Genomic DNA, 12446 nt, shown 5'->3' on the forward strand with positions numbered 1-12446 from the left:
GACACAGCCCGTCTTTATGGGAATTCCCAACTGTCTGTTCTGAACCCATCTCTGGTTACGCAGAGCATACTGTGTGGATGTGTCAGAGCGCGGCTGGTCCTTAGATCTCCCGTTACGTTTCTCGCACAGTTTACCGGCCTCGCGGCTCACGGGGCGGCCATTTTGGATCGGAAAGCTCAGGGCCTTGCACGTCCCTTGGCCAGATTCTCTCTCACTCGATCCCTGTCTTTCTGTGACCTCATTGAGATCAGTTTGTTCACCCGTCACCAGCCTGGCGTTCTCTTTGCCCAGGTCAGCGATGTTGTTGCTATGGTTGTCCGGTTGGTTCATCCCCACTGGTCATCCAGCAGCATCTTCTTGACCCCCTGTCGGGGTTAAGGTGGTGACCAGAGGTCATAGGTCAGCTGGTCACTTAGCATGCCATGGGGTATGACCTCTACCTTGGTGTGAGGATAATTGGTTGGGTCCCACCATCCCCAGGAAGTGTATTACCATAACAACAAACTTACCGACAAAGTGATTTGTACCGGATTCTGCGAAACCGCACACCTAACCATTACCCAATCGACACTGGCCCCCAAAACTCCCACAGTTCCCTCTAGCTATAACAAAAAACCCTATTCCTAATCATCGCCTGCCAGATTCCACCAAACCACGCTCACAGAGGCAGTCTCTCTGACACACTCACACATTTGTTCGTGTTTAACACGTTACGGGGTTGTGGGGGAGAGCAGTCACAGGCCATCAGACACCAGATGATGCCAGATCCCACGTGAGAATGATTAGCGATTTAGAGGAATCTATGAGTTGTATTCCCCTCATTCCTCGCCCATCGCCCAGGGAGGTGGAGAAGGAGGGAGGCAGAGGGAAGGAGAAGAGGAGAGAGAGAGAGAGAGAGGGAGAGAGAGAGGGAGAGAGAGAGAGACAGAGAGACGGAGAGAGGGAGAGAGAGAGAGAGAGAGGCTTTTTCTCCCCAAAAAGCCGCTGGGGGTCAAATTCTGTTCTCCTCACTTAACGTCTACATCTGGAAGCTTGTTTACAAATGCTGCAGTTTCCATCTTCAACAAACAAACACACACACCCACGCCTGCGCTCGTTTCCCTGCTGTGACGCCAAGGGATGATGAGGCTCAAGTGTTGCTGTGTTAGGTCTCCCTTAGCAACGAGACGAAGAAGCCATCGCACACACACACACTTTCCTTTATCTATGTATTAATTTTTTGGGAATTCCCATTATGTAGTTATTCTTTTTTTCCACCTGCCCTTCCTGGTCTCTCCTGGCTCGTGTCGTAATGCTGAGGACAGCAAACCAGGAGCGGTTCAGTCACATGGATCTGACCCAGTCCTCGCCAGCGCTCTCTGCTGTCAACCAGGCAGCAAACACAAATGTGCTTTTCCCCCCGTTTCATATTTTGATCTTGAATTCTCGAAATGAACTATATTTTGTGGCTTGCTTTTTCTGTATTTTGCTACTTACTGTAATTATGTCTGCACAAAGCTATGAACGTTTTGTTTTTGTGTTGCATTAACATTGAATAAAAAATTTAAAAAATCTGAAAATGTTTTATAGTTGCTGGCTGTTGGGCTTTGCACAACCATGCTGTCACTAGAAATATCAACAAGAAACGTCATGGAAGTCAAAACAGAACATTCTGAACATTCAGTTTCTGTGTGACTAGTCGGACGGATAATTTACTAACAGCCCAGCGCGTCTCCTGCTCTTTGTCTTCAGAGGGTTGGGAGTTTGGCCTCTTTTTAATTAGGAAACGGCTTTGAAGTTTGTATCATTACCAAAAGGACAGAGTTCCCCTTACTCGCTGTCACTCTCTTATTTGCTCCCTCTCTCTTCCCTCCTTCACTTTTATTCACTGTTAATGAAGATAAGACTTCGATAAAAATTCTTAAACTGATTTTAAAACGGTTGTTGTGATGCCGACAAAACCGCTACGCTCTTTGTCGTCCGCTCACCTGCTTTTCTCTCTCTCCCTCTTCCTTGCTCGTTCTCTCGTGGTGATGTAGATTTGCCAGTTAACCCTCGTGCTGCCTTCGGGTCACATGACCCAAAGGTTCATAACGAACCATCGTTGTGTTTACCCAATTTTACCCAATACAAAAACAAATACAAATAATTTTATTTTAACCATTCCAATGTGGGGGGTCTGACACAGCCCGAAAGTTAAAAGAAAATGCTTCACTTTGTTTTTGTATGAGGTAAATTTGTCGCAATACGACGGTGGGTCACAATGACTGATGGGTCAGAATGACCCGAAGATAACACAAGGGTTAAATAGACACGCAGGACTCTGCCTTGTGAAGTTATACGAGGTGACTGGAGGTAACTGTCCTCACAGCACAATCAACCCCTCCCCTCTCAGAGCAACTCCTTCCTCTTCCACTGACAACAAAACAATGTCGCCTCCCAAAAAATCACATTTTAGTAAAACACTCTCTCCTTATCTCTCATTCAAACAAACTGCAAACACTATTTGCCAGGGGCACACCTAGAAAGGCCATGTGCACTCATTCCTAGAGGTGCACTCTCATTTCCAGTCACCTCACACCCCCACCACTTCTCCCTCTGTCACACAGAGGGCACTAACCTTTCCTTGACCTTGGCCCCTAATAAGCAGGTGCCAGTGAGAGAGTCACTTCAGAACTTTATAGTTAGTCGAGGTCTATTTCTTTCTTGTTCTCTTTTCCTTGATGTGTGTGTGTATGCAACAAGAAAGCCATTAGCCATACGGAGACATAGAATATTCACATATTTACACACAGGCAGATGTGTACAACCTTGTTAGACTTGAGACATGGGACTTATCTAGCAAATCTCTGAGAATTCTCGTTCCTGAGAAACGAGAATAGGGCATGTTGAGTCATTCCTGCTATTTTAGGTGGCCATTTTGTAACAGAATCTTCCTCATGTAATCCTGTCAGTTAAGTAAAAGCAGTGGGGCAAATGTTTGCATCAGACCTGAGTATATCTTGGCTGCTCAAAATAGGACGTGTTTTTCCAACTCCTCTGTTGTGCGACAGCGCACATTGCGTGCTCTCACAACACACACACACACTCATCCACTTGAATACTTTCAACATTAAACCCGGCCTCTCATGGTTACATTCACACATAATACATAATCTGTCTCACTGATGTCAGTTATTGTTCTCATGTGTGCGTGTGATGTGGCTGATGAGAGACCATTTCCCATATGGCACGTGGAAAATGTGTTAGAATGAGTGTGTGCTTGTGCGTTTGAGTGTATGTACACTGGATACAGGGATTAGGGGGGGGTTGGAATGGAAGTGTGTGTGTGTGTGATCGAGCATGTGTGTCACATACAGTGTTTGATTGAGTGAGGATGAAGGGACACGAAGTAGGAGTGTTTGTCGGCAGGAAGTAAAGGAGGGTCATAATCATTTATAAACGGAGTCCTCACATGTGGCTCGTAAATTCACACAGCAGAACACTAATTGCTCTCGGTTCTCCACTCGCTGCCAATCTCATTGTGTCATCTGGTCAGGGCAGTGACAACATGGAGAAGAACGCAACTGGACAGTTTTTTCACATAAAGGACGATGTTCGGCAGCCACGCTTTCAGCTCCAACATGGTAACCAACAGCCAAAGAAGAATGGACTAGTGCTCTCTGTTACAAATCTGAAAATCTCCCGTTGAGATGTGTTCAACAGCCGTGGCACCGAATTCACCTAAAGAAAATCAATTAGGCTTCACCTTTCAGAAGACAAATTTAGTATAAAATTCTCTATGGTTTTCAGTGCAGTCATAACTGTTTGACAACATTGCCGAAGTTGCGTTATTCCGGTGTTTAGAAAAGATAAGAACATAGACGCACACACACACACACACACACCCACACATGGCTGTAAGTGACTCAGCAGAAAGTCCCAGCAGCCATTTTGGTTCAGCCGCCAGCCTCATTGGGACAGATGAACTTCAATCCTCTTCCTTTTTCCTTTAATCTCTGAATGCAGTCTGTATTGCCCCACAGCTGTGAGACACTTTACGCACATGTTGTATGGACCAATAGGCCGACGGTACTGTCGTACATCATTTCTCCTGCGGTCCATATGACCCGGTCATCACGTTCTGGTCTTTATCCATGTCTTTCTCTCAACCATGGTTGTCATCTGGTTTCCCTTTGCATAGCCAAAAAGGGGTTGTACTTCCTGTCATGGGATGGGATAACGATAGGTTTGAGGAAATCAGATTAGGTGGTGTGTACGTGTGTGTTTTGAATGATTCTCCTTGTGACCCATGTAAAACGCAACAACAAAAATCCAATAAAATATCCCAATTTGACAAAATGAGCCCACCTCCTGTTTTGCACAATGTCATAGTCTTCCCGATGTTTATTAGTAAATTCCCTGAAGCATCATCAAGGATTGCATCAGCCAGGGAGAGTAGTTCATGCACTATCCGTCTGTGTGTGTTTTGTCTACAACAATGCTGATGTTTTATTTATTGTGGTTAAGACTGGGTGTGTAATGCTAAAAGTTTGCATGTGTGTAATGTCCAGACCCGCTACATTTTATGAGGCATGCCAACTATAACTCAAGAATACCTCATGTATCAAAAAGCGTCTGCTAAATGAATAAATGTAATGTAATGTATAGGCAGGCCTAAAGCCCTAGCTAGGAAAGAACAAATGATTTGCCGTCTTTCCACATGAAAATAATCAGTGATCATGTTGACAAAAGGATTACAATACAACTGTCCTCCCTTTAATGTACATGTATTTGAATTTCTACGGTAAAACATACAAAGGTACCTGGTTTCATTGTGAGGTCTCTTGGTAGGTGTAAGGTTGGCCGTTTCCTCCCCCTCTTGTGAGAAAAGCACGGTGTGTTCAGATGTGACATGGTTACGAACACAAGCTCAGAAAGTGGAACTTGCTGTGTCAACGTTTGAGAGAAAAGTTTCCCTCATACTAATACTACGATGTTGGAAGCGTAGAGGAATCATGCTACGCACAAATTAAAATTGTTTAGTCAGAAGAGGACCAAGACCGAGTTTTTCGTTTTGACAAGGAAAGCTTAGTAACTTTTAAGCTAATTTAAGAAAGCCGTCAAAGTTTCTCCCAAATGTGTTTTTGAATAAAAATCTGGTCAGGAATGATTCATAAATTATTGGGTGTGCTCAAGCCTTAGGCGAGAGCACAACCTTTGTTCTCTCACATATATATTATTGTGAGAATGCTGTTCAGCATTCTCACTATTGTTTTTCAACTTCTTAGTTCTTCCGCCGTTTTTTGGCCTTTAACTCGTTCTGCATACTTTAACCGATTCCTACAACTTTTGTATCAAAACGTTCAGCTCCTTCAGGAGATGATGGCTATGACTTTTGGTATTTCTCACTTTTATACTTTTTAAGACATTAAGGTTTTTGTGCAAATTATTCTCACATTAAAAGTAATGGTAAATCCTTTCAAATCATTAAAAAGCTTCCTCCTCTTTCAAACGTAACTACTTCAGCTTACTTTCAGCTAGAGACACCATTCAACCTTTAAAATGTTCACAAGACATTCAGCTATTCCCAAATGATTCAGCTTTTTCAAATGTTCAGCCAATTTTGAATTATGACAGTTTGAAATACATTAAAATGTTTGCTCCTTCTTGATTTTTATGAATGAGCAGCAAGCAGAGTGGCACACTCTGCTTGCTGCTCTTTTTCTGATATTCAACTAATTTGTCAAACAAATTCCTCTAACGTTCATATAGTTTAACTTACAGAAACAAGTTATACCTTAAAATGTAGGAGAAATTGTCCTCTTTCAGCCAATGTAACTACTAAAGAGCTCACATTTACAGATTTTCAGCTATGAGCCTTGAAGCGAGAGCAGCCTTTCAAATTCTCTCACTAACTTCAATGGAGAGGTGAGTAAAATCAGTCAGAGAAAGCAAGAAGGAACAAGATTTTGAAACTGCCGATAGAGTCGTATTTCTGACCGCACAGACATATAAAGGACATCTCTGGTTTCGGCAGAGTCTTGGGTCTCGGAAAATATCCTTATATTTTGGATTGGACGTATAGTTTTGCGTCTAGGTCAACTTGTTTGAGGTGTGGATGCTAGGTAAATGTTCGTTTTTCTCTCTGCCTAGCTCGTTAGCTATCACAGCTGCGCCATCACCGTGGCAACCAAACAAACACGCACCAGGAAAGCAGAAGGAACACGTTTTTGAAACTTCAGGTAGAGTCGTATTTCTGACTGCACAGACATATAAAGAATATCTCTGGTTTCGGCAGTCTTGGGTCTCGGAAAATATCCTTAGATTTTGGATTGGAAGTACAGTTTTGCGTCTAGGTTAACTTGTTTGAGGTGTGGATTGTAGCTACATTTCTGTTATTCTCTGCCCTCAGCGCGTTAGCAATCATAGCTACACCATCACCGTGGCATCGACAGACACGCACCACTCAGTCTCTCACACAGGTGATTGGTACGTTTACTTGACCATGAGAAACACGATTACTAGCAATTGTCGGTTTATGCCAATAATACGATTACTCCGTTTACATGTGTAATTAGTTATGCGATTACTCAATAAACGCGTCTTCTTTTTTATTAATCGTTGTATGCTCCACGGCCAAAACTTGCACCATCATCCTTCTGCAACAAAGTGTCGCCGTCTCTTCCTGTATCGGCTCTACTGCTGTATGTTCCATTCCATCAACACATTGAATCCTACTAAGAAAGCCGAGTAAACGCACTCAATGGTAGGCTACATCTGCTACTGCTATTACTATCCCAACTATAATTTCAGCTGTCAAAACGATAATATTCTTGTTCCGACTAGCTAGCCTACTTCTTCTGTTTAACAGTTCAGCTTTCAGCTTCTCCCGCATTGTAGGCTATTTTAGCTCTTAGCTTTGTTAAGATGATGCAGATGATGCAGTTCAGCTTCCACACTGCCTCTTTTGTGTCACTCACACATTTTTGAAATTCATTTCAGCTTGCGGGTATTTTCTCATTTCTCACTTTTATACTTTTTAAAATATAAAGGTTTTTGTGCAAATTATTCTCCCTTTAAAAGTAATGGTAAATCCTTTCAAATCATTGTTGGAATGCTGCTCCAGCCCCTTTCAAAAATACCTTTCGGTTGCTTTGAAGCTTCAGCTTATAACTTTCTACTAAATTTTCACTATTTTCAGCTTTTTTAGCATGGTCAGCTATCCCCATTCAGGTTTTCAGCATTCTCGCTGCTGTTTCGCAGGAACAGCCTTTTCTAGTTATTATTCTTTTTGCCCCCCTAAACCTCAGTCAATATTTGGCCTACATAGACAAAGTAGGTGTCAAAAGTTTCGTCTTGGTAGCGATTGAGTTGCTTCTATTGGAATTTACGTTCCGTTGCATGGTTTAGGCTGAAGTTAAGTTTTTGTGGCGAAAAGTGAAGCTAACGGTGGCTAATTTGCTAGCCACAGTCACTGACGTTACTAACGTTACTAACGTCACTAACGTCACGAAAACACGCGTGACTACCTTTGGCAGAACATTCGTTTCGCATCTGTTAACTTGGGGGATAGCTAGGCTAACTATAGCTTTACTGCAAGGCAGCTGCAGAAACGCCACAAGCAAAGAGGCCAGGGTGATAACTATTTACTCATTTTACTTTGTGATATGACACACAATTGTGATGTGTAATGTACAATATAAGCTGATATTATTAAGGAAGTACATCTACTTTCGGAAACAGTAGTCTACTATTTCACTGAAGTATTAGCATCATGACATTATAGCCTGTGTTGCCCGGGCAACACATACTACAGTGGTCTATGATGTATCTGTTTTTAATCGTTAAAATAAACATTCCTCACATATACATTTTCGTTGTAGGATTTATTATGACATTAGATTACAAGTAAACGATTTGTGGGTGAAATTATCATTACCTGTGGTTTCAATCCAGTGTATCACTGCAACGCTGTAGCCTACGCGAGACACACGACAAAAACATCTAACATACACAGCTGTTTAGGAAGTCAAACGGCGACAGAACATGTTCGGCACTCCCCTTACTTAAATCAAAAGTCTATCTAACTACTAACCTGAACTTCATTGCCACAGCCTAAACTTTGTCAATCTGTTCATGAAAATAATTAATTTCAGCCTAGACCGTACAACGGAACGTTTAATCGAATTCAACCAACGCAATCGCTACCGAGACGAACACAGCAGTAGTCTAGTACTGTACCGTAGTAGTAGAATTTACCGGGGCAGCTTCTCCACACAGGGCTATATCGCATTTTGTGTTGTTACCTTACAATGATCGCTACCAGTGAGCTTTTTATGAATGAGCGATTTTCCACTAAATAAATGTCAAGCTTATTTACGTTTTGTGGGGCATATTTTCAGTTAGCAGATGGTACTGTTTGAATCGCGATTCCATCTTCTACTGCCGGGTAACGTCGTAGAATAATCTTCAAAGGGGGTTCTTTATTAATGAATGAATGCAATGAGTAGGCTAAATGCATGAAAATATCACGAGAAGGGAAAAACTTAAAAGGACGTTTAAGTCATAGAGATTAGGTCAATTTGTACACCGGTCTGCCAAATTTATTCGTTTTGATTCAACGATGAGGCTGCCTCTTGCAGGGGAAATAAGACATCCATTTCATTGTACACTTCACTCGTATTTTCAGTTGTAAATGAGCAGCAAAAAAAATGCTTTTAAATCTATGTAATCTTTACAAATAATAAGTATGCATTTTTATATAAAATACAGAAATATCAGTTGTAAAAATGTCATTAAAAAACGGACCCCTGTCCAACCGACGCAAGCAAGCACACCCTACAATTTCCCCAGAAATTATACCCTCTCTAGTTAATGTAGCAATACCATCAGCCTACACTCTAGTCAAGCTTTGATTATCAAACCGTTGTAACTGACGGTGACATCAGTTGAGTTAGGACATTTTGATCCTGCAGCGGATGTCAGCCTCAAGGAAATTACATCCTTGGATGTTAATAGTTCACCCCTTAAAGTTTATCACTTTAAGGGGGGGCCGAATCCAATCAAAATCTTGCTTGGTCACCATTGCATTTTTTAAATCTAATTATACAAAACTGTATTTTAATCAAATGCAAAAAGGTTAAACACACCTTTTCAGAAATGCACTGTTGGCGTGACTGAACCTTGTCTGTCTGTTCTCAAAAAGTGGAGTGGCACCAGTCTCATGAGTAAATGGTGCAGGGTAGACTGGGGAGGGTGGGGGGGTAAAATACAGACCTCAGTTACTATAGCCATAGGGCAAGGGGATGTGCTCCAAATGAACTGCTATTTCCTGTTCCTGTCTTTAAGCTTAGCATGGCACGGAAATGGACATAAAGCTTGATAGCTCTTAACCAAAGTGGCTGTTTTTTGTGAGCTACCCATGTTTTCCTAAATCTGTAAAATATTCAGTGTCACAAAATCAGGAATTGAGACTCGGTAGCTAAACGCTTTCCTAGGTAAAGGTAAAGGCACAATGGTAAAATGACTGAACTGCTCAGGTTTTTCTCTTGTGCTGCTACAGTAGGTTCACCTAAAGCCAGCTTTCCCTAATATAAGGAAATAAGGAATAAGGGCTTCCTTATCCTTGATAAGGAAGCCCTTATTTCAGATAATCATCAGATGGCATCAAATAAAAACACCCACAACCAAAAGTCAGATTAGAACAGTGAACATTTATATCATAATTTACATTTGGACATTTTTGCACATAAATAAATGATGTAAACCAGAATGTAAACAGAGACAGTCAATTAGTTTCCTTAGTTTTCTCCTCAAGAGTTTAAAGCTGCTGATCAAAGAGAAGGCTTTGGTCATACTTCAGGTATGGACAGAGAGAGAGAGAGAGAGAGGGAGAGGGGGAGACATAGGGGGAGGGGGGAAAAAGAGAAGAGATGGAAGGGACTGATGTGGAACTGTTTCCAGACCACTTGCCTCGGGTCACAGTTACCATGGAGACATACAGAACACAGTCTTAAAGCCAATACGGAACAATCAAACGATGTAGATATGAGAGGAGCAAGCACCGGCGCAGAAGTATTTAAGGGGAAGGGCCAGTGCATAAGAAGGCCGAGGTGCTTTGGTCTGTGCCATTCACAAACAAGGAGAGATCCAGTCCATTCTTTTCCATAAAAAACAAACAAAAAAACCTATAAAACAAGACCATAGCTAAAGAGCTAACACTTCATCAGATACACATACAGTTATCTTTGTTTCCCATTCTTTCAGTCTCTCTTTTTTGTGTGTGTGAACAAATTAAAGCCAAGTGAACTTTGGTTTGTAGCTTCTCGAATCCCCATTTGAATACACTGTTGCAGTTAGCGTACATGTCTTCTTTAAGGTTTTGATAGTAGTTGAAGTTCCCAGTCTTATATGTGCTACATCTCGAACAGACTTTGCAGTCCTTTGGACCATTTGGGGAGCTTGCACTCCAGTTCATTTTGGTTTTCTTTTTCAAGTAGCAAAAGCAATAAATAGAATACACCCGCCTTCAGATTACTCTCTGAACATACACCAGCACACACACACTCCAGTCAGTCGTACCAACCCGCACACATCCATTCACAGACACGCACACATGCACACTTACATACACTGAGGTAACTGTTGTTGAAAATATACAAAAATGCCCTTTTTCTCATTTAAATTAAGTGGAGAGGTCAGCACGAATGTGGACAAAGGGAAGTCTTCTGGAAAGCTGAAAAGGTCAAATAAAGCTCTTTCTTATCAAACAGCTAATGTGGCAACCTTTGGCAAAACAAAAGTACAAGGTCTCTCCAAACTACCTTTGACCCTTTTTATACCTGCAGTATTGTTTTTTTAGTTTTTTTTTATACACAACCCTGAAAATGGACACTGTCACGCTACAGGTCCGCGGTTTCAGTCTCACAGGACAGATAGGCCTACCGGTGAAGAGAAAAAGTATCTACACAGAAATGGCCGCAGAGAGAAATAGAAAAAAAAACAGTCAACAGTCAGTTACAATGAATTACCCAGTCACTGTAAACATCACTTCCACATATTGCTATCAGAGAAGACCAAAATTTGTATAAATAAATTAAGAAGATTATATAATAATAAACTGATCCCCAAAAAATGGACGACAAATAACTACATAGATATCAATAATAATAATAATAATAACAACAACAACAACATGAAATCCAGGACAGATGATTGTCTTTTGTAATAAGTGTAGGACACTCTGGAACTGTTAAGTGGTCTGGGGGACAGTATCATGTTTAAGCCCTGAGTACATAAGTCCCTGATAGGTTGAAAACGCATTTTCATCCCAATTTTACCACCAATGAAAACCGAGAAATCGGATATTTACACCTGTTGCTCCGGGCAACCCAGTTCTCTGAGCTATACAGTCTGAAGCCGGTTCATCATCGAAGGGGTTAAGCGTGTTCCTCCGACTCTTGCTTGACCGTGACGTTGGCCGGAAGCAACGGAGGAGGACTGCTCCGACACATTTTGATGACCGACGTCTCGTTTGCTGACTCATACAGGCCGTAACTGGCGGATAGGAGCTCGCTAGGAATCCCCTTGTGGTGGGGATGGTAAGGGGAGACTTTCAGGTCCATCTCCCTCCACAGCATGCCCAGGATCTGTTTCTCCAGAACGGCATCCATTTCCACGCCTCCCTGCAGCTGGTCCAGCCTCTCTGCATGCTCGCTCATGTCGAAGCGCTCGATCTCCTCGTTGGCCCGCTGGAGCTCATCCAGGGAGCTGCCGAGCCTCAGGGTGGAAGGCCCCGTGGCGGAGCTGCCTGAGGGGGAGCTGGCGGCCAGGCAGAAGCCCTTGAGGTGGAGCCGCAGACTGCACAGGTGAACGTAGTGGCGGTGGCAGTGGGAGCACTTGTGGGGGCGCTCGCGGGAGTGCAGGCGCTTGTGCAACTTGAGGTGGACAAACTGGGTGAACTTGGCCGGGCACAGCTTGCACTGGTAGGGTTTCTCTCCAGAGTGGAGGCGCAGGTGGGTCTTCAGGTTGCTGGTGCTACTGAAGCGCTTGTGACACACCTGGGGAGGAGGGCACGGGAGATGGGTTAGCGGTTGTCCGGTAAAAAGTGTGTTGCATTGACAATGTATGGATTGGTAGCTGGCAAGTAGCTAGCTTCTACATGAATCATCTGGAAGTAGCATAACATAATCAAGGTGACTCAGTATTCTTACGCATAACATCAACAACTAGCGTAGCATTAGCGTTAGCCTTACCGTGCACTCGTGGGGCTTCTCTCCGGTGTGGACAAGGAAGTGTTTCTGCAGGTGGGCCAACTGGGTGAAACCTTTGTTGCACGTCTGACATTTGAAGGGCCGCTCGCCACTGTGGACACGCAAGTGGACCTAGATGCCAGAAGAAAATACATGTTTAATGACTAAAATAGGCCCGGAAACAAGATTTCTTGATCATTTTCTTAAGACATCGATCAAATTACTGGTTTAGCA

The 12446-nt window shown here is 42.7% G+C and overlaps 1 protein-coding gene across 2 annotated transcripts in view; it reads right to left on the reverse strand.

Annotated features, from left to right (window-relative positions):
* Positions 1–9654: 9654 nt before the first annotated feature.
* Positions 9655–12446, reverse strand: part of prdm1a (PR domain containing 1a, with ZNF domain) — a 28915-nt gene continuing 26123 nt past the window's right edge. For both annotated transcript variants that reach the window (XM_062464964.1, XM_062464963.1), the window contains exons 6-7: positions 12216–12344; positions 9655–12020 (exon numbers count right to left, since the gene is read on the reverse strand). In XM_062464964.1, coding sequence (XP_062320948.1) covers positions 11400–12020; positions 12216–12344 — 750 coding nt within the window. In that variant the 3' untranslated portion in view covers positions 9655–11399. The remainder of the gene's footprint in view (positions 12021–12215; positions 12345–12446) is intronic.

The sequence above is a fragment of the Osmerus eperlanus genome, chromosome 7 (genome assembly GCF_963692335.1).
Source record: "Osmerus eperlanus chromosome 7, fOsmEpe2.1, whole genome shotgun sequence".
In the NCBI taxonomy this organism is placed as follows: Eukaryota; Metazoa; Chordata; class Actinopteri; order Osmeriformes; family Osmeridae; genus Osmerus; species Osmerus eperlanus.